General features: G+C 41.1%; 1 protein-coding gene and 1 long non-coding RNA gene across 8 annotated transcripts in view; one reads left to right on the top strand and one right to left on the bottom strand.

Annotated features, from left to right (window-relative positions):
- Positions 1 to 22,873, bottom strand: part of DNAH8 (dynein axonemal heavy chain 8) — a 333,661-nt gene that overhangs the window by 161,821 nt on the left and 148,967 nt on the right. For all 7 annotated transcript variants that reach the window (XM_042938633.1, XM_042938632.1, XM_042938634.1 and 4 more), the window contains 11 exons: positions 20,344 to 20,516; positions 17,418 to 17,596; positions 14,188 to 14,375; positions 11,895 to 11,981; positions 11,700 to 11,807; positions 10,580 to 10,714; positions 8,684 to 8,845; positions 6,138 to 6,384; positions 5,779 to 6,020; positions 5,548 to 5,688; positions 2,233 to 2,470 (listed from right to left, as the gene is read on the bottom strand). In XM_042938633.1, coding sequence (XP_042794567.1) covers positions 2,233 to 2,470; positions 5,548 to 5,688; positions 5,779 to 6,020; positions 6,138 to 6,384; positions 8,684 to 8,845; positions 10,580 to 10,714; positions 11,700 to 11,807; positions 11,895 to 11,981; positions 14,188 to 14,375; positions 17,418 to 17,596; positions 20,344 to 20,516 — 1,900 coding nt within the window. The remainder of the gene's footprint in view (positions 1 to 2,232; positions 2,471 to 5,547; positions 5,689 to 5,778; positions 6,021 to 6,137; positions 6,385 to 8,683; positions 8,846 to 10,579; positions 10,715 to 11,699; positions 11,808 to 11,894; positions 11,982 to 14,187; positions 14,376 to 17,417; positions 17,597 to 20,343; positions 20,517 to 22,873) is intronic.
- On the top strand, positions 14,291 to 21,814 carry LOC122219867. Its single transcript, XR_006202586.1, has 3 exons — positions 14,291 to 14,378; positions 18,688 to 18,826; positions 21,558 to 21,814. It is a non-coding gene; the product is annotated as an uncharacterized LOC122219867 (long non-coding RNA).

The following is a 22,873-nucleotide window of genomic DNA, read 5'->3' as shown; positions in this document are numbered from 1 at the left end:
CTTTCAAGGAATTTGTCTTTTTTATCTAAACATGTGTGTTTCATCATCAAACATACCTTCAAAACATTGTTTCTATTATTCCCTTATTTTTTAATGTCTATACAGCCTGTAGAGATGTTCCCTCTTTGATTCTGAACAGCAGTAATTTATCTCTTCTCTATTTCCTCTGATATCTCTGGTAAGAGATGTATCAATTTTATTGATCTCTTAAAAAAACCATCTTTTGGGACAGCTGGGTGGCTCAGTCGGCTGAACATCCAACTTTGGCTCAGGTCATGATCTCACATTTGTGGGTTCGAGCCCTGCATCGTGCTGTGTGCTGACAGCTCAGAGCCTGGAGCCTGCTTTGGATTCTGTGTCTCCCACTCTCTCTCCCTCTCTCTCTGCCCCTCCCCTGCTGGGACTCGTGTTTCTCTCTGTATCTCAAAATATAAAATAAAACGTTAAAAAAAAATTTAAAAACCCCCATCTTTTGATTGTTTCTGGATTGTAACAGAATTCATAAGTAGATTTAAGGATGCATTTCATTGTTAGTTTGCATTTGGAGTTAGAGCTCCCTTTTATGAACCCAAATCTTTAATAGCATCTAATCACACATAGAATTAATTTAATCATTCTGATTAAAAATGCCCAGCTGAAAAAAAGTTCACTTCATCTCAGTCTCTTTATAAAGGGCTTTAAAACACCAACTTTAGGGGCGCCTGGGTGGCTCAGTCGGTTAAGCGGCCGACTTCGGCTCAGGTCATGATCTCGCGGTCTGTGAGTTCAAGCCCCGTGTTAGGCTCTGTGCTGATGGCTCAGAGCCTGGAGCCTGTTTCAGATTCTGTGTCTCCCTCTCTCTCTGACCCTCCTCCGTTCATGCTCTGTCTCTCTCTGTCTCAAAAATAAATAAACGTTAAAAAAATTTAAAAAAAAATAAAATAAATAAAACACCAACTTTCACTTAATCCCTATTTTCAGTATGATTCTTCCACTCTCAAATGTGTCCAGTATCCTCCAACTCTAGGCAATTCTGTGTTTCACACTCTCTAAACACCAATTCTTCCGTGTTTGGCCAGTGTGAGGTGAGTGCGATTATCTACCAGTGTGATTTTGGAAAGAGGACCTGGAGGTTCTGTTTCTTAAACAGACTTACAAGCAGCACTCTGGTTTTTACCTCTGCCCTCACCCCAGTTTCCGTTTCCCGAGCCATGGGAAGGTTCTGCGGCATACGTTACGTTGCCTCTCAACTCTTCCCCCTGCCAGTTTAGGACTTACCTTGCCCCGTGTGCCAAATCAAGTGCCACTTACCTTTCTGCTTTCTTGCTTTCAAAATGCTTTTGTTGCCATCCAGGGTCCTGTTCTGAGTTTATGCATCAAAACAGAAACAACAAATGCAGGGCTCCTGGGTGGCTCAGTCAGTTAAGCATCTGACTTCACCTCAGGTCACCATCTCATGGTCTGTGGGTCTGAGCCCCCTGTCGGGCTCTGTGCTGACAGCTCAGAGTCTGGAGCCTGCTTTGGATCCAGTGTCTCCCTCTGTCTCTGCCCCCCACCCTGCTTGTGCTCTCTCTTTCTCTCTCTCGGAAATAATAAATGTATAAACTTTTAAAAAATGCTTTTGCTGCTTTGGGGTTTTGGGAAGAATCAGAGGTCAATACAGTTTTTAGGAAGCATGTTTTATCTTCTCTAGAGTTTAGAAGAGTTGGGAGCTACGCTCCGGATGAAGGGCGCCAAACTCAAGGGCATTTCTCTTAGAGACAGGGAAGCTGGGCCCTGCCACACACAGGAGGCTGGGGGCTGAGGTGACAGCACTGGACTGTGCCCAGTCTGCTGCATGTAAGAAGGACCCCATATGCTTGGTTCATTCTCTCATTATTCCGACATTTCCAACAGGGAAGTTGTGGGATTGATCTGTTACTTCATCATGCGGGTCATCTATGTTCTCTACACTGCTGCCTTTCTCTTCAAGCACCAGGATGTACATGATGCGAGAGGTATTGCCAACTTATTTATACAAGATTTCACTTAGGCCACTCCAAAAAGAGGAGAAGCCAAGAGTCTCTTACCAGTTTCCAGCATGGTCGATATGCAAAGTTCCACTATTTGCATCTATGCTTTTTAAAAATGGTATTAGCAATCAAGTTATTTATAATCGGCTTAATATTCCCCTATAGAAGAGTTTATGAAAGTTTATATTTTTCTCATTGAAAAAGAGATCATCTCATTTCAAGTGTAAGTCACTGTACTTACCGTAATCAGTAACATAAAACTCATACATGGTCTGATTTGTGCCTTTAGGTATTTCTGGCAAGTCTAACTTGCTTCCATGACTTCGTAAAAAGGCCTCAAGCTTTTCTCTGCTTTCCAATTCCAAAAGGGCTCCTAAACTCCACATTAGGCCAAACACAAATAATTTATGAAGATGTTCGACACATGAAATACCACCTTCTTCTTTGGAGGGAATTAAACCTTCCAGTAGAGTGAGAGACTGAAAATATTTGAAATATAATAAAATAAATTTTGGTGTTCAAATTTTTGAAATAAAAAAAAATTAACGTTTTGGAGTAACTAAACTTTAGATCTAGAAACTACCTTAGAAAACATCTAGTCTAAAAGGAAAAGAAAGAAAGAAGAAGAAGAAGAAGAAAGTAAACATCTATTTTAGGCCCTTTACTTTTCAGATGAGGAAACTGAAGCTCAGTGAGGTTAGTCGCATGAGCTGGGGACAGAAACTACACCCTCTGATTTCCATTGTGGCATCTTTTCTGCTAGTCCACGCAGACTTTTTTTTTTTCTTTTAATTTTTTTTTTTATGTTTACTTATTTTTGAGACAGAGAGAGACAGAGCATGAGTGGAGGAGGGGCAGAGAGAGAGTGAGACACAGAATCAGAAGCCAGCTCCAGGCTCTGAGCTGTCAGCACAGAGCCCGATGTGGGGCTCAAACTCACAAACCGTGAGATCATGACCTGAGCCAAAGTCGGTCGTTCAACTGACTGAGACACCCAGGAGCCCCCCACACAGACTTTTTAAACCAGGATGACCTTTCTCTAAATGCTGTCTACTGTTGGACAGTGATCAAGCAATATCTGGAGATAGGGTTTTTTTCTTCCCTTCTTTCCTCCTTCTTTCAAATTTATTATCATTTAAAAATATTTATTTCAGGGGCACCTGGATGGGTCAGTCGGTTAAGCATCCAACTTCAGCTCAGGTTATGATCTCACGGTTTGTGGGTTTGAGCCCCGTGTCGGGCCCTGTGCTGACAGCTCAGAGCCTGGAGCCTGCTTTGGATTCTCTGTCTCTCTCTCTCTCTCTCTCTCTCTCTCTGCCCCTCCCTCACTCACACTCTCTCTGTCTCTCAAAAGTGAATAAACGGTTTTTAGCCATTCATGCAGTCATACTTATACTTTGTTGTTATTGAGAACTGTGACCCCTTCATTATCTCAGTTTCAAGCATTTTATTCTCTGATTACCATATCCACCCTTTCTAGCTTATTCCCTCCACTTCCCAGATTCGAGAGAGAGCTACCACGATCCATAGTTCCTGCCATCATTAAACTATCCCTCATTTCCTCTCATTTCCTCACTTCCTTCCTTTCCTAGCTGGAATTCCAGGACCCATCACTATAATCACTGTCACATACACCCTCTACTCACCTGTGAAAGCCATAACCCCATTAAAGCCTTGTTGAAACTCGGCCTGCTCTCCACCCACCTGCACCTATGCAGCTAAGCTTGGCTGGAGAAAACCACACAATTCTGGCTTCATTTTAAAATCATGACCATGGGGCTGCCCGGGTGGCTCAGTCAGTTAAACTGACTGACTAAAACTCTTGATTTCAGCTCAGGTCATGATCTCCTGGTTTGTGGGATTGAGCCAGGCGTCGGGCTCTGTGCTAACAGTGCACAGCCTGCTTGGGATTCTCTCTCTCTCTCTTCCTCTCTCCTTGCCCCTCCCCTGCTCTCTCTTTCTGTCTCTCAAAAATAGATAAATAAACTTAAATCATCATCATGGACCTCAGCTCCCATTCAGGCTCCTTCTCTGTGACATGACTGTTTCATACTTTCTTCATTTTCTCGGACCTCTCACACCTCCATTTCCTTACCGTTTGCCGAGCACACATGTGTCGTAGCTTTCTTCCTATTTCCTGAGAAGATTGACTTTTTCCTTTTGTTTGTCTACTACCCATACACTGCACTCAATTTCTGTGTTCTAATGCTTACCTAGACAGTATATCCTGCATACACGGGTAATGAAAGATAAAGATAAACCCTTTATTCCTATCTTGTATATCCAATGACCTTTGAATGCCTTAATTTCCTTTATCTCTCTCCTAACTTATCATTTTATTGTCAATTTGTATTTTAAGTCTCTCTCTCTCTCTCTTTTTAATTTATTTTACGTTTATTCATTTTTGAGAGAGACAGGGAGAGACAGAGCATGAGTAGGGGAGGGGCAGAGAGAGAGAGGGAGACACAGAATCTGAAGCAGGCTCCAAATTTCCTACATCAGAGACTGCATTTCTCTTTAACTTTTTGCAGGGCTCAGCAGACTGTGGCCCCAGGGGCCAGCCACCTGCTTGGCAAATAAAGTTTTACTGAAACACAGTCACACTCATTCATGTAGGCATTGTGTCTGGCTGCCTTTGCAATACAACAGCAGGTGTCAGTGTTGAGACAGACAGTTGTGCAAATATTTGCTTAAATATTTGCTACCTGCTCATTTAAAGAAAAGTGCACCACCCCCCCCCATCCAGCATCAGAAAGAAATGTATCTACAGCAAGACATCCTCAGTCTTTCAAAACAAAATTAATTCAAGATAAGATGTTCACTTCTGTTATGCATTTTAAAGTAATTACTAAATAATTAATTGATTTGGGTCTCATGCATTACTTCTAACCTACCCATCCTCACTGACCGGTATCCATTATGAAACTAAGAGAAAATCAAAGCACCAGATTGGATACTGAAAGGTCACCTATAGCCTAGAAGCAGGAGAGCCCTTCAAAATCTATGATTCGTTCTGTTTTCTCCGAAGACTGTTAAGAAAAGCTGAGGGGGCGGAGGGAGGCGGAAAAGACATACACACAAAGCTAGAGACTACTAGGAAAATTGCTTAAAGGTTTTCCCAGTCTGGTATTCTGTAAATATGCAATGCTGAGATGAGACTGCCATTCGAATCTTCTTGCTTGTTACCAGCTCCCTTTTTGCACTTTTCGGTAGAACAGTCTGCTTTACTTATTTAGTTAGTCTACTGTCATGATTGGATGGACTTTCCGGGAAGGTTACTAAGCTTGATGGTGGGGAAGACAGTTCATTCCTCTTCCCCTGACAACACCCACCCTTGGGAAGAGAAAACAATAAAACAGATGGCAGTAACAACATTAATGAAATCTTTAATAGGAATCCAACTTCTCCAAGCCTTCACAGCCATATCATAAAAATATTTCTATGGACTGCAGGAATTTTCTATCTCAGATGCCTCTAAACTGCAAGTGGGCGGGGTGGGGGGGGGGAGGGAGGGGGAAACGACTCCAGTCTACATAGAGAATGTCCACAGTCTTACCTGCATGATATAGTTGCACTCCAGGAGCTGCATTTTTGGATTGAGGTTCAGTTTCATGAATGTATATATATCTTCAAATATTTTATCATACAGAGTCTGGAATACAGAAGCTTCCTGCGCGGTGCGCTTCTTCAACCACGCCTGCAGCAAAGAGACAGAACCTCAGTTTCCCAAGGATGTGAACCCCAGGTAGCCGCTGAGCACACACTGGCGTGGGTCTCCTGTCCCCACCTGCAATATCGGCCTCCAGCTGAGTGCAGAGCTGCTGATATAGACCATGCCCATCCTGGAAACTGTGGCAGGGGAAGCATTCTCAATATTGTGGACTTCAAACAAAAGCTTGCAACTCGGAGCCATGGGGATGCGATCTCCATTAGCTAACGTGAGAGTTTTATTGTCATCCAACACAGAATTTAGGTTCTCGATCCAAATGGCATCCACGGGGCCATCTAAAATGAGGAAAATGTTTTCACCTGCAAATAATTAAAAGGGAAAATCATTTTTCACCTGTAAAAAAATTAAACGTTGTATTATTAATAAACTGACGGGGGGGGGAGGGGGAAGCTTCACAAAGGAGAGTTGAGGTGTACCTTTTTTAGCTTTTAATGTTTTTCTCCACAGAGTAGAAAAAATCCCATCTGTCCAGTCATTAGTAGCGGTGTCCAGTCTGCCAAACATCTGAGGCGCGGTAATCGCTTTGGGATTCATTCGCATCTCTCTGTGAGGTCTTCCGCACTCAGTCAATGCCTTCATCAGGATTGTTATGACAGTCGTCTTCCCAGAACCACTGGGCCCCAGAGTCATCAAACCATGACGGACCAGAGACGTCTCATATAACTGCACAATGAAGCAAGCAATTGAAAAATGGAACTAATGAGTCTCTTGCTGACACTCATAGCAGCGTGCTGAAATTTAAAAGCTTTCAATAAGCTATTAACAGTAACCTGTTCACTATTTAAAGGATGAGAAAAAAAGTGGTTTGTATTTTTTTTTTTTACTAGACGTGGCTAGCCAGTTAGCACCACATTATAAAATAACGTTAAGTGAGAAAATTATGACAATGTGGTACTTGCATTACGTTTTGGAAATAATGAACTCAGGATCTAGTTTTTCTTCTCAAACTACTATTCCTTGTGATTTTGGCTTTCTGATGCAGAAGTTTTTCCACGCACACGCTTTCTCTGTATTCAATGTGATGATGTCGCCCCCTGGTGGTGGAAAGCAGCAACACAAACCATCACAGGGAAGACCAGCTTGAGATGAGTGATTTATTCAAGAAGCGCTCCCAGGAGAAACTGATAAGGGAGTGGGAGACGCGAGACAGGAAAGGGAAGTCAGGGAACGTGTTATCGAGGACAAAATCCTGTACAGGGAAGCCTGAACACTGTTCCTGGGGGGTACTCTGGAATGTAAGTTACACCTGCATTTATTCCACCTGGAAGCAGGGGAACTTGAATTTCCTACTCCATCACCCATCAGTCCTTAACTAACTGCTATTTGTGCCTGCTAACAAAGTGGCTCCAATCCTCTGGAAAAGAATAGTGAATATGGGCTATTAGAATAGCCCAGGAAGGGGCACATAGTTACGGTAAAAAAGATTCAAGGAGATGTGCTAAGAACTAGATGGTATCTGTTACAACATCCTCTCTATTGTTTTCTTAATAAAAATAAGAAGTTAAAAGCTAGCATCTGGGTGGCTGGGTGGCTCAGTCAGTTGAGCATTAGACACTTGATTTTGGCTCAGGTCATGATCCCAGGGTCATGGGATCAAGTTCCACCCTGCTTAAGAACCTCTCTCTCTCCCCTCTGCCCCTCTTCTCCTCTCTCTCTCTCTCAAAAAAAACAAAAAACAAACAAAAAAAAAAACTTACACCTTATAGGAGGAAGAATTTAAATTATTCTAACATTATAGGTAGAAATGTATTACTACAGTAACCCATAGTTTAAAAGCAATAGAGACACTACCCATAACATTATATTCAAGAGTAACACTGTTCACACTGAGTAACAACACAATATTCTAGTCCCCTACCCATTGAAATGACTATGATTTTAGTACTCAGTATACTCAGTATGTATATCATACAGATTTGGGAAAGTTTCCCAGAAATTAAAAGAAGTGTTTAATTGTTTTCAATACATGGATGATGAAAAATGCTTAAACTTTTCCTCATATATTTCCCTGTAAACTTTGAATGTGTCTCATATACTTGGACTTCTTATTATCTGGCAAGTTAAAATAAGAATTGTTATTTTCCGCATGCAGTTTTTAACATTTTCCATAATTTCAGCTCCTTCATTTCCAAATGCCCTAGAAAATACCCCTGAAACATCAGGCCCATAGAGATTTCTTCCTGCATCTCTGCCAATCCTTCTTGCCTCTGCTGATTAACTGGTGGGTGGTTGACAAGGATGAAATGTAATGAGCAAAAAGATACCAAGAGACACAGGCAAAGGATTTAGATTTTAGGGTAGGCGTGAACTTGACCACACACAAAACAGAAGCAAAGTAACACTCCCAGATTCCTCGGGTTCCATGCCCATGAAGGTACCCAGCTATGAGTGATATTGCCAGACTGACACAAGAAGCTTGTGAGATCATTCCATCTCCCCGGCTTTTTATATAACCTGTCACCCTCTCCTAACTGTTGTTGAGATTCTAGTTACCACCTGCCCTAATACCAGCTCTAGGTAGCAAATTACAGCTTGTTTCCTGCCAGGCAGGGTAATGCCATACTATCTCTCTGGGGCCAACACATCCTCCTGAGGACTCTTCTTGCAATGATGTGTTTTAATTTAGTTTCAGGGGCGCCCGGGTGGCTCAGTGGTTTAAGCGTCCAACTTCGGCTCAGGTCATGATCTCACAGTTTGTGAGTCTGAGCCCTGCGTTAGGCTCTGTGCTGACAGCTCGGAGCCTCGAACCTGCTTCGGGTTCTGTCTCTCTCTCTCTCTCTGGCTCTCTCTCTCTCTCTCCCCCTTCCCCCACTCACACTCTGTCTCTCTCTCTCTCAAAAATAACCATTAAAAAATTAATTTAGTTTCAGCATTTACATTAAGACTAATATCCTGAGCTCTTCTCTTCAAATGGCGATCTTTAACAACACACACTTAGCATAACAGATTAAAATTTCTTTACCTGCACAAGTTTGAGATTCCAGGGCGGGTGGTTAATCAAACCTTCTATCTGAACCTGGTTGGCCACTGCAGCTTGCAGCTCCGCGTACGTACTACTGTCCAGCTGCAGTCCTGGAAACAGGTCATTGATTAAGCTGAGGAACAGGGGTTCGTCTTCATCAACCTAAGATGGCAGAGAATAATTTTACTTCTTCAGTCAATAAATAATTACTGACCAGTTACGAAGCTCATGGCACCTACTATCACTGCATGCCCAGAAAATCATGTATTACTCTCCTAACCAGACTTGGGTCCTGTAGACCCAAGTCCTGAACACCACCACTGAATCTACGTTACCTATAGCATCGTACCCAAAGCTCTTTGGCATTCAGCATCCTCTACAATCTGCGGCTTCAAGGTTTGATCTCACTACATTATCATGAATGTGCTGCATGTCACAAACAGGTGTATGCATTAACCTTAAAAATATGCAATTAGTAGTCCCAACCCCATGAAAATAGAAATATTAAAATTATATTTAGTTATAAAATTAAAATTTCATTTAAACTGCCCGGCTCATCCAACATTGGCTGGAACACTCCATCAGAGCACTGTTCTGCCATCCTTAATAAGCCGTAGGTTTCAGTCAACTGACCCTAATCCTCATTTGCTACGTCTTTAACGTCTCCCTCACCCCATTCCCAGCTGCTGCCCCCTTCTGATTTCTCCTTATCCTCTGGGACTCTGCCGACACCTATTGGAATTCTCTTGTAGCTGTTTCAAGAATACACTATTACCAAGGGAGGCGCTAAGGTGTACTAGAAGGGACAGAGGATTTGACATCAGAAAGTTTTGTGGATTTTTGTTCCAGCTTCTCAACTGACCATAATTGTGGCTGAGTCCTTCGAACTTGGTTCCCTCATAAGTAAGATGGCAATAAGCACTCGAGCCATTCATATCCCACAGTGTTGCTGTGAGACTCAAACAACACAATACCCCTGAAAAAGCTTTGTAATACTAAAGAACTACACAGATGTTAGTTGTTAGTTTGTATAACTAGAACTGAGCTTCCTAAGAACCACTTCTTCCTCAACATTGTATTCCCAGGGCATTGACACAATATGTAACACATAAAAGCCCTTGAAAAAATCCCACGCACGCCTGTCCGTCAGCTACTTCAAAGAACCTAGCTATAATTGTGACAAGCGTGAAAGCAGCAAGATAATTATTATCATCTTCATGGCAAACTTTCAGTGCACTTTTGGAAAACAGAAATGGTGTTGATGGCAGGGGAGAGACATAGCTGAAGTAAGTTCAGACGTGTTCTGAGAAAGCAAAAGTTCTCATAGTTCTCTGTGAATCCAAGAAACCTGGACTTTCATGTTTAGAATTTGTGTTACATTCTAAATAATAGTAGAAGACTGGACTAAGGGGCTCCTGGGTGGCTCAGCTGGTTGAGCGTCCAACTTCAGCTCAGGCCATGATCTCACAGTTCGTGAGTTTGAGCCCCGCACCAAGCTCTCTGCTGTCAGCACAGAGCCGGCTTCACATCCTCTATCCCCGCCGCCCCCCCCCACCTCTCTCCTGCTCATATTCTCTCTCTCTCTCAAAAATAAATAAAAATATTTTTTTTAAAGACACAATTATAAAAAAAACAAAAAAGAAGTCTGGACTGAAATTTGGGGGCCAGAACCCACCAATGGTTTTATGGTTCACAAGTGGTAAGAGTCCATGTTGGGTATACAAGGTCACAGACTTTTTGTCTTCTGGAAGCACAGGGCTAGCTTCACATACCCACTGTCCCTGTCGTTACTAATGCTCAGCTCCAGCTGAGCCAAACCCCTGCATTTCGGCTAAGTGGGGGAAAGAACAGGTGAGAATCTTGAAGGAGAAGCGAGTTCAGGGAAGGGAAGGATACCAGTTTGGACAGGTTCATATCTCTCAGTCCTCTCATGACAGTGCTTAGTTCACTGTCTTCTGGTCTGGCTCTTTTTTGAGATCCAAGCGTCCTCAAGACAGACAGGATATTTCTCAACCCAAAGTCGTAATGAACCTAAGATGGGGGGAGAAAAGATTGTTTAATTGACCAATCCTAAATGCAGACCCACTATATACACATAGGTGGATATGCTGATCTGTACACACTGCTGTGTGGAGGGGCTCAGCTTCAAAGTTCTATGAGCTCAAGTCTTTCACCTTTCCTTTGACTGCAGATTAGTTTTAAGTTTATGTATTTATTTTTGAGAGACAGAGTGCGTGCACACAAGTGGGGTAGGAGCAGAGAGAGAGAGAGAGAGAGAGAATCCCAAGCAGGCTCCGCACTGTCAGTGCAGAGACTGACACGGGGCTCGAACTCTCAAACCATGAGATCCTGACCTGAGCAGAAGCCAGACACTTAACTGGCTGAGCCACCCAGATGCCTCACAGTAAACAGATTTAAATTTACCCTGTTGGTTACGCACTCTGTAATTCCATGTCTATAACATTCTTGGAATAACAAAGTTATAGAGATGGAGGGAAAATAGGGGCTGCGAGTGGTTAGGGATTCAGAAGGGTGGAGGGTGTGGCTATAAGGGGTAGCAGAGACAGAACAGTCCTGTTCGCTGATCAAGGTGGAGGTTACATGAATCTGCACGTGACATAATTGCATAGTACTACACACACACACACACACACACACTACACTACACTACACTACATATGTGCATACATAACTGGCAAACTCTTAAACTCTGTGGATTGTACCCCCATCTGTTTTCCGGTTTTGTCATTTATAATTGTACTGTTGTTACAAAATGTCAACCATGCGGAAGCAGGGTTCACAAGACCCCCTCTACCTTTCTTTGCAACTTTACTGAGACTCCATAATCATTTCAAACTAAAAAATTTTAAAACACATACATACATAATTATAAATATGTCTTAGAAAAGAGTTGAGATTTTTTTTAACTCACTTGATTAACATCTATCAGGGTAAAACTGCCAAGTAAAAAAAATCACGTTCTACAGCTAGGAAAAAGATTGATTTACAAAGTTACCTGTTTGGTAAGTTGCTCTTCGCAGAGTTTGTAAAGAACGTAAAACTTTTGAGCCAAGACGATGTTTTCAAGAAAACCACAGCTTGCAAGTTTAACTCGCATAATGATCTGAAAATTAAGGTCATGAGATTTTTCAACAATTTAGAGAAAAACAAGAACATAAATCATATTATGCTTCCAAATCCCAGTGCCTACCTGTCTATCTGGAACCATCATAGCAACAGTTCTAAACTGAATTTTTAAGTTTTCTGGTAGTTCCTGGCGCCCAGCATACCCAGGGTTCTAAAAGTTAAAATTATTTTAAATTATTGATGTAATGTTCATTTCATGAATACAAACACATTCAAATTCCTAGTTCATATTCTAAGGTGGTATTGAAAAACATTAGATTCATAAAACGTCCCTCCTTTCTCAAAAATATGTATTGGACTATCCATATTTTTTAAGGTCACATTACCCCCTCATGCATAATTTCCATTTCCATTATACTAACAAACTCATACACACACACACACACACACACACACACACACACACACTTCATGTAGCAAAAATTAAGCTTCTGTGTATCTATTGGTTAAGAAAATAGAAAAGAAAGATACATAAATACTAGGATAATTATGGTCTAACATGGGTTATTGAAAAAGGAAAAAAATTCAGGATTTCATATGGATCAGTTTACTTAGGTAATTCTTATTTTATCTTTTCCATTATTCTCCATGGTCAGAATTATAGAGTTCTCTGGCTGATTTAAAAAAAAAAAAAAACAAAAAAAAAAACCTCCATTGGAGTGAGGGGAAATAAAATGGGAATGATGGGGAAAATATTGAAAAGGACGAACGTAGAAGAGGAAAGGAAGCTAGGGCCTCACGAATAGCAACAGGTTGAGTATATCAGACCCAACAGTTCCAGGGGAGAGGTTAGGGATTCAAAGACTAGTCAGGCAAAGAGGGGTTAGTTATTCTAGGAAAGTACATTAAGAAGCCTTCAGTCCCTAAGCATTTTGTGGGCACTGTCCATTGGCCAGATACCTTCCTCAGTCCTGGGAATACAGAAGTTACTAGCTGCCTCTCAATATTTCTTCTTTTCTCTTTTCTCAGTCACAGAACCCCAGTTGCAAACTGGGTGCATCACCACCCAGATAAAACACTACATTTCCTAGCCTGCCTTGCAGCTGGTGTGATTAAATTTGACACTGGAAGATGCAAAAGGGCACATAATACGATGCTTGTTTGAAGGGAGTTGATTCAATCAATTGGCTACAGCAAAACAGAGGTGCTTCTGTAGCATCTTGGGTTATAAAGGTGACTTGAAGATAAAAATCATGATGGTGTAGAAACATAGAAGGATCTTAAGAGAATAAATCTTTATGTGTTAAGCTACTATTTTTCATGTCTCAGTTATTTACAGTCTAATGTAATACCTAATTGATATTTCCAATATTATTCTTAATCCAAGGGAAATGTTACCCTTCTTTTAAAGTATTCTCCACCACAGTATCATACAATAAAACTTTTCATCCCATTTCCTGAGTTATAATAACTAATCACTTCTGGATTATTATTATTTACCCCCGAGTGTTTTGCTTATGTTTGCTTATAATAAAGCTTATCAGAAAATTTCCTAATTTTACTTTCTATAATCTTTGTCCACTGAGACATTTAAAATTCAGATTGCGTTGTGTTATCTTGCAACATAAAGATTTAACTATATAGAAAACATACAAAAACATTAAATAAAACTGGTTCAACATTAACATCGCTTTTACAATTCACAGACTTTTCTACTTATTCATGCTTTTGGTTTTCTTTCTTTACTAAATGTATCACAACACATTATCCTCAATCACATGGTAACTGAATTTGTTACAATTGTTACAGGTTTTTGGTGAATTACTTTGGCTATTTTAAATCATTTCCATCATCCTTTATTATGTGTCAGAGAAAAACCCAAGTGCAAAGGTTAAGTAGTTAGATTTTGACATTAGACAGACAATAACCTCTTTCTCTAACTGGCTACGTGACTTGAACAGGTTTTTAAATCTCTCTGAGCCTGAGATAACTCAGTTACAACATCCACCATACAAATGGGGTACAGGACTACATTTGCCTGTTCTTTTGAAGTTAGGTGTGTTCATCAACCTACAATAGACATGCGACATGAGAGAGAAATAAATCTTTGAGGTTTTGAGCCACTGAGATTTGGGGATTGTTACTGTGGCTAGCCTGTCTGATATACTGCAGAAAACATTTAGCCCAGCACCTTACACATAATAAGTGCTCACTAAACAGTAGCTAGTATTATCATTAACATTTTGCTATTTCATCTTCTCTCAAGGTTATTTTTACTACTCAAAAAATCATATGACAAGAGGGAATAGCTCATGACCTCTGAATAGTCATTGATTTACTAATTAATATATGCTTTATTTCATTTAAGTCTATAGCAATTAAACCAATAGAACTGCATTTAAAGACCACATTCTTACCATTGTTAGGAAAATTCCAAATTCTGGATTCAAATCAACACAATCACCATCAGAGAAAATGAACTGTTTTTTTCTCTCTTTTCTTGCTGTCAGAACAATATAAATCTGTTGGGCTGCCACTGATAATACAGGCAATTCTATTCTGTTAAACTCATCAAAACAGCCCCAAGAACCCGATTGTGCAAGACCTGGTATGAAAAAGGATTAATTTCAAAAGGTTTCTTTTGTTATACACCTTCTTGGTAGCAATCATTTCTCTAAAGTGCTCTCAAACAATTCTATATAGAAATACAATTTATATAAAGTTTCATATCTGGCTGTTTATAAAGACATATTTAATTCCAGTGATATAAAGGGGTTTAATTATTTGTACAGCATCATGAAAATAGGGCACTGCCAAAATGAAAGAATAGACACGTCTTCACACCCAGGAATGCTGGAAGATGATAAAACCGGATTCAGTGGGGAAGGAGGCTGAAGGAGCCACGTTTGGGGAAACAGACAAAATAAGGCATACCCTGTCTGCATCAGATTATTCTGTTTCTTTCTTGTTGCAATGACAGATACAAGGGGATGCAGGGTGAGATAGAAAACCGTCAAAGGGATTTTTATTTATTCCCTTCAAAACCCAATACAAAGAAACACTTCCATGTTATGAACATTACTCCTATCTAATCTCTTAAGGATGAAAACCTTCATTATCTTCAGCTGCATAAAATGTTCTTCTTTCTCTTATTACTGTCCCCCCGCCCCCCGCCCCAGTTTTTCTTCTCTCTCCTTTGGGCATTTCCATTATACAGATGTTGGAACTTTTATATGTATCCCTATTACCCTTAGGCTTTTCTGTCAAACCTCCCATTTCTTTCTCTTGTATTCAATGTATTTATTCTCTTGGCTAGACAGTTTAACTCAAAAGAGGTTTTTAATTTATTCACGTTTTCAATTTCATGTTATTCCAACTGTCACTTTGTTCATAGCAGCCTGTCTTTCTTCCATCAGTTGTATGTTATAAATTATTGAATCCCTCTGAAGCTAATGATTTTATTTACTCTTTTCTTCTGTTTCCTCTATTAATCACTTTAGCGGTCTCTCGGCTGTTTGGGGCGCCTACCTCATTTCTTCAGATATTTTATGAGACTTTGTTACCTTTGTATTGTTATCTCTGTATCTTTGTATCTCTGTTTCCTTATCTCAGATGCCAATCTCTGTTTGTAGGACCTCTGCCGGTGATTTGGAGGAAGGAACTGGAGAGGCAGGAGAGCTTCCCCTCGGGGTCTGGGGCTCGCAGCCTGTCCTGGGTGGGCAGTTTGCCTCTCTGACACGAGCCCCCATCCGAGGTTTATCTGTGACAGGACTCCCGCTTCAGAGAGCTGTGCAACATCGTTTATGCAAAGGAAACACCGGAGCCAGCCACTTCCTTTTCTTTTTTCTCTGTCATCTCCTATCATTTTGTGGCACTCTAGGATTTACCTTGTGCTCTGTTGGCTGCTCTCAACCATCCCCAACCTTCAAGCTGAGAGTGATCCACAGGAGAACACTTCTCTTTGATCAGGACATGATTTTCAGGGCTCAAAAATGTTTAACAGGCAACTATAAAGAATAATATAATGTATACCCAAGCACCTACCTATCAAATCTTAACAATTTGCTTCAGATTTCATTCTAAAGAATAAAATATTAGAACCACAGTTCACATCCATGTATGGTTCTTTGGATTCACACTCCCTCCTTCTCCAGAGGGAACCTCTGTCCTGAATTTGATGCCAGTGGTTCCAGGTGTGCTTTAAACTACTGCTCGTGGGCGCCTGGGTGGTTCAATTGGTTAAGCGTCCGACTTAAGCTCAGGTCATGATCTCATGGTTCGTGGGTTCGAGCCCGGCGTCAGGCTCTGTGCTGACAGCTCAGAGCCTGGAGCCTGCTTCAGAATCTGTGTCTCCTTCTCTCTCTGCCCCTCCCACACTCACACTCTCTCTCTCTCTCTCTCAAAAATAAACATTTTAAAAAACCTTTAAAAAATAAACTACTGCTCACTTGCATATATTCATGGACACTATATATTTTGTGTATTCAAGATTTATGTGTATCTATCTACATGTATAGGTCTATAAAATACTGTATATATCTTCCTGAAACTTGATTTATTTGGTCAGTATTATTTTTCTGAGATTTATCTAAGCAAATACACATAGATCTAATCCACTATTTTTTAATGTTTTATTTATGTTTGTTTATTTCTGGAGGTTCCTCAAAAAATTAAAAATAGAACGACCCTATGACCTAGAAATAGCATGTTTTATTTATTTTTGAGAGAGCATGAGTGTGGGAGAGGAAGACAGAGAGGGGGACAGAGGATCCAAAGCAGGCTCTGCTCTGTCAGCACAGAGCCCAATGTAGGGCTTGAACTCACAAACCTGTGAGATCATGCCCTGAGCCAAAGTCGGATGCTCAATGGACTAAGCCACCCAGGTGTCCCCAGAAGCTTTTAATTTAGAGTAAGCAATGTATCAATCTTTCCTTTATGGCTTGTGATTTTTGTATTAAAAATCCCTTTCTCTGAGAACAAAGATATTTTCATTTATTACCTTCTGAAAACCATATGGTTTTGCTGACCACGTTCAGGTGCTTAATTCCCAGAACTGATTTTTATATATGGTGTAGGCATCCAGTTTTTATACATGTAGGGATCCGATTTCCTTTGTTAAATACTAATCATCTCTTGCCCCAGGATGATTCATTGTAAGGTTTTTCCCTTCATCACTGATTTACAATGCTGCTTTGCCATACGTCAAGTGTCCTTGGCCCATTTCTGCATTCTCTATTATATTCCACTGGTCTATTTATCAATCTCGGCTCTGAGTTATGCTCTAAATGAGATCTTTCATTTCAGCAGGATCTAATGCAGGAAGGGGGAACCACATGTGTCATGGGTTTGCTATCTTGATCTTATCCCCTCCACCATTGTTTCAGGCAATAACAAATTGATTTCATTTTCACAGTCTAATACACATTCAACTCATGGACTAGAGTGCCAGCAACAGTATTGAACCGTATGAAACTGATGATATCCAGCCATTCTTGACCCAGAAAAAAGAATGGCAGTATTTTATGCATCAACCTATACTAATTTCGGTTACATGGGATAATATCACTTTAGGTTTTATCAGAAAATAATGTTAAAGTGCAATGAAAATACATTCACCAAAAGTAATTTAACTGTGTTTGACACTTACCTTTAAAAATCCTTCCGAGCCCTCTGAAATCCATTTGATCTGAGCAGTTAAACACAACCACATATTTTCCCAAACACCTTCCCATGTCTTTCGTGGTTTCTGTTTTGCCAGTGCCCGCGGGTCCTGCCGGAGCTCCTCCCATGTTCATTCCCAAAGCCTGGGCTAAAGTGATATAGCACCTGCAGACGTGAATCAGATAAAGCACCATGAGTACGCGATAACACATTGTTACAGTAGGCACAAGTCGAAGTCGAATGTGACTGGAATGGGCCTATTTATTTTAGAATTTGAGCCCCCCACTTAAAAGAGTCAACCAAACAAGGCTGGAGTACTTGATATCCATTAAAAGTAGTGCAGTGATTACAAACATTTTTTAGGACAGGGGCGCCTGGGTAGCTCAGTCAGTTAAGCATCTGACTTCAGCTCACGACACGATCTCACGGTTCGTGGGGCTCTGTGCTAACAGTTCAGAGCCTGGAGCCTGCTTGGGATTCTGTGTCTCCTTCTCTCTCTGCCCCTCCCCAACTTGTGCTCTCTGTCTCTCAAAAATAAATAAATGTTAAAAAAAATTTTTTTTAAACATTTCTTGGGACAAACTTTCCTTTTTTATTATTTTATTTTATTTATTTTGAGAGACAGAAAGAGCATGTGTGCATGCATGAGTGGGGGAGGGGCAGAAAGGGAGAAAGGGAGGGAGAGAGAGAATCCCAAGTGGGCTCCATGTTGTCAGTGCAGAGCCCAGCCCAATGTGGGGCTGGTGATCCCATGAACTGTGAGATCATGACCTGAGCCAAAATCAAGAGTCGGCCACTCAACTGACTGAGCTACCCAGGCACCCCTGAGACAAACTTTTTAAACTCCTCAACCCTGACTTAAAATCTTCAGGCCTGGGGTACCTGGATGGCCCAGTTCATTAAGCTTCCAACTTCAGCTCAGGTCATGATCTCACGGGGCCTGAGTTTGAGCCCTGCATCAGGCTCTGTGCTGACGATGCAAAGCCTGCTTGGGATTCTCTCTCTCTCTCCCTTTCTCTGCCCCTTCCACACTCGTGTGCTCTCTCTCTCTCTCTATCTCTCAAAATAAATAAATAAACTTAAAAAAAAAACAAAAAACTTTTAGGCCTTCCTTCTACTGTGGTCAGGATAAATCGTGAGGCAGAGGACCAAATAAGCAGTGCTATACTGGCGGATATTGAACAACTCCAGGAAAAAAAATAAATCAATCTGATTCTCATGTTTGCTGATTTCTGTGGTACGAATACTTCCACCAGGGCCAATGACAAGCTACCAATGTGATCCCACAAACTTAGGAAGAGATGCACACAGTTGACTCTCACAAGCTGGTACAAGCCAACTCCAGCACACCATGGCAAATAAATCATCTTACTACGAAATGTTTCACTCTTTTAGGTAAGTGTAAAGAATAATATAATGAATCTACTTGTACCTACGATGCAGCTTCAGTTATATTTGTTCCAGATCTAAGTAAAACTGAGTGGAGCTTGGTGGAAGAGGAAACACATTGACAAGTTTATGCTACAAGGGCACTGGGCAAATAGAAGGGGGTTGGATGAATCAAGAGGACAGTAAAGATGTAATCTGTGTCATTATCATGCAGCCCTATTTAAAGTAACCGCAGAATTAACTGTTCTATGACCCAAGTCAATTCTACAAATACTGATTGAGCATCTTCTTTTTTTAGATTTTTTAATGTTTATTTATTCTTGAGAGAGAGAGAGAGAGAGTGTGTGGGCCCACAAGCAGAGGAGGGCCAGAGACAGGGAGACACAGAATCCGAAGCAGGTTCCAGGCTCCTAGCTGTCAGCACAGAGTATGACGGCAGGCTTGAACTCAGGAGCTGTGAGATCATGACCTGAGCCGAAGTCGGATGCTTAACCAACTGAGCCCCCCAGGCGACCCCTTATTGAGCATGTTCTATGCACAGCATATTGAACTGGGTGTTGGAGGATATGCAGAGATGAATAAGGCCCAGTTTTGTCTGGTGTCACACATTGGAAAGAAAGAACTGTGAGGAGATCGGCCATTGGCTGATTATTTGTACCTGGCCAAGGACCTTCACTTTAGGCATCTATCTCCACACTTGGAAAACCAGGAGGCCAAATTACATCATCTCCAAGGTCCCTTCCTTCTTTACAATTCTAATGACTTCTTTTATGATGCCAGAGAGGTTCTTCCAGCTTGCTGTCATTCATTACTACATTACTCTCTTAGTCAGCATTCTAACTTGCTTTCATTCTTGTATCTTTTTTACTTCACAAAAACTTAATGTACATGTACGTTTAAGTAACAGCTATGGTTATTTCATTGGTAGACTGACTTTGATGAGCTAGCATGGACCTAACCTGACAGCAATATGCTTTTGTTAATATTTCAAATGCAACGTTTTGTTTTGTTTTGTTTTGTTTTGTTTTGTTTTAGAGAGAGCACACGAGTCAGAGAGAAGGGAAAAGGAAGAGAGAGAGAGAGAGAGAGAGAGAGAGAGAGAGAGAATCTTAAGCAGGCTCCACACTCAGTGCAGAGTCCAATGTGGGGCTCAATATAAGATCACGAGCTGAGCCCAAAGCAAGAGTCAGATGCTCAACAGATTAAGCCACCCAGGCACCTCTCAGATGCAATTTTAAAACAAATTTTAAGTACATCATTTAATTACAAAATGGAATAACAAGGCGCGCCTGGGTGGCTCAGTCAGTTAAGCATCAGACTCTTGGTCATGATCTCACAGTTCATGAGTTCGAGCCCCACATTGGGCTCTGCACTGACAGCGTGGAGCCTGCTTGGGATTCTGTCTCTCCCTCTCTCTCTGTGCCCCTCCCCTCTTCATGTTCTCTCTCTCTCTCTCTCTCTCTCAAAATAAATAAACATTAAAAAGAATTTTTTTAATGGAATAACAAAAACTCAGTTCCTACCTATCTGTTAATGGAGTGATAACAAGACGATCAGTGCATCCCAGAAATTCATTTTGGTAAATAAAATCCACATCTGTAATAGACACTACAGTTTGATCCAAGTCTTCCTTAAAATAAAATCTACTCTGTTTTAGCCATTCAAAATCAGTAACTGATTTGATATGCATTTTTACCTTAAAAACATGAAATACAAAGAGATTACATACTGAATTGCAATAGCACAAAACACAAGCATATAGGCAGTTTTTATTCACTCATTCATGAACTGGTTCATTTATTTAACATATATCTATAGAGTCCCTCCTTAGGCCCGACACTGTGCTCAGTGAACAAAGACAGACAATGGTTCTTGTCTTCTGAAGCTGATCAAAAAAAGACAAAAGACAAACAGATAAACAGATAAACAAATAATTGGAATAAAATATGAAAAGAAATTCAGGATTCATGGAAATGTGTAGCAAGAGGACCTAACGTAGTCTAGGGGAGGCTGAGAGGGATACTTGGAGAAAGAAATATTCAACCTAAAACCTGGAAAAATAGTAGGAATTACCAAGGGAAATAAAATGAAAGCAAATTTTAAAAAAGAAGGCACAATGTTTTAGGCAAAGACCCAGGAGACCTGGCTGCATGTTCAAGGAACTCAAAGAAGTTCAGCACAGCTGAGGCATCCAGGAGTCTTGAGAGAGAGAAAGAGTTGAGGCTTCATGGGACACGGAAACAGGGTTGGGCAGTGTTCTCATGGCAAAGGGAAGCCACTGAGGGGATTAAGCAGGAAGATACACAGTCATATATGCACAAGTGCCTTCCTCCACCAGCACTGTGGCCAAACCAACCAACCTGCCGGATCATCAGTCTACCCCTATGGGCACGAGGTACTGGGCTCCCCACAGCCATACATGCAAGTGATAGAAACCAGGGAAGCACATTTAAGAATAACATCCTGCCACAACCACGTTCTCAGGTGCTTCATGATTTTCCATGGACAACCTTGGAGAAAACTTGGTCCTGCCCACTCAGGAGAATCAACACGGGAAAGAGGCAAATGATCCCCTTCACTGCTCTTAAACTCGGTCCCTCTTCCAGGTCATTCGTCTTGACCTTTGGCAACCCTGCAATGTACCTGATCTCCAACTAATCAAGTCTCCACCCTATTTAACAGTCTTGCTTTTTGTCATTGTTTCATTGTTTGTGATGACCTTGCTTTCCCCCTGCAGCTAAGAATTCTGGTTTCCAGCAGAAATCACAGTTTGGATTCATCACCTTAAAGTGCAACTGTCAGGTGACATGATCCAGTGCCATCCCTGGGGACTCTGTTCCCCAACACAGGACCTGCAGCCATGGAGAGGCCATCAACTAACTAGCTAGTCTCAGTAATCCATGAAGATGGTGAGGAGGCAACAGAAGATGAAGAAGAAAGAATAGCTACTATTTGTTGAGTTCTTACCATATACCAGGCTGTTCTAAGCATCACACACGGAAAAATAAAATGCAAACACGCTGGCCATGAGATCTCATTTTACTTGGGATGCAGAGGGACCATGAGTTCAACAGTAGTTAAGACAAAAAGAAAACAGTTTCGTGGCTTTAACTGTGTATGGGTTTTTTTTTTTTTTTAAAACTCCATTCTGCATGTAAAGTAAAACTTTGCTCAGCACTTAAATTTAAAAGAAATTTCTTCCGTGGGATTTCAGCTTTAAGAGTCCGCGAGGGATGTACAGACAACACCCTAAATGGCACGCCTTTAGCAGATACAGTAATGGATTCCATAGGAGTTCTTGAGGTGGACTTCAAATAAACAAAGTCAAAGTGTGACAGTAACTGCAGTTTGGTGAAAGCAAATCTGTAGAAGGCCAAAGAAATATGGTCTGAGTATGCAGCTCTCTGATGATTAGCTTGACTGGAAGATCCAGACAAACCTTAGAGCAGTGTTTGCTCAACTTTAACATGCATATCAATCACCTGGGAATTTTGAAATGCAGATTCTGATTAAGTAGAGGGTGGGGTGGGGGAGGGGACTGGAGATTCTGCTTTTCTAACCAGCTCACAGGAGATGCTAATGCAACTGGTTGGTATGTAATAGTTTTGAGAAGCGAGGATCTAGATTCCAGGGGAATAAACGGACTGCATGTCCTTCTCAGCCTTCCATAAATATTACCTATCTGATCAGAACTTTTGACACAAGCTTGAAACAAGTAGTCTGTGATCATATTCTGTAAAAAAGAACCCCAAGTTGCATGAATTACACGTCTCTGGTGAAGAAAAGAGATACCTTTAAGATGAATCAAATCAAATCAAATAAAGCAACAGTAGTTAAAGACAAAGATAGTCAAATGGCGGTATATCAAATGGTGGCACATAGGCCCCTACCCTACAATGATAACCACTGCTTCCGGAGAACTTCTCTCCGTCTTGCTCAAGGCCGCTGGTTAGAGTCCTGTTTCTGAAGGGAATTCAAATACCACCCCACCTACTCTTACCCTACAGAACCTTGTCCACATCAAGCCCATGATGCCCTGTTGGACACTGTTAA

This window comes from Panthera leo, chromosome B2, assembly GCF_018350215.1.
Source record: "Panthera leo isolate Ple1 chromosome B2, P.leo_Ple1_pat1.1, whole genome shotgun sequence".
Taxonomy (NCBI): Eukaryota; Metazoa; Chordata; class Mammalia; order Carnivora; family Felidae; genus Panthera; species Panthera leo.
This window is presented reverse-complemented; position numbering and strand designations above follow the sequence as displayed.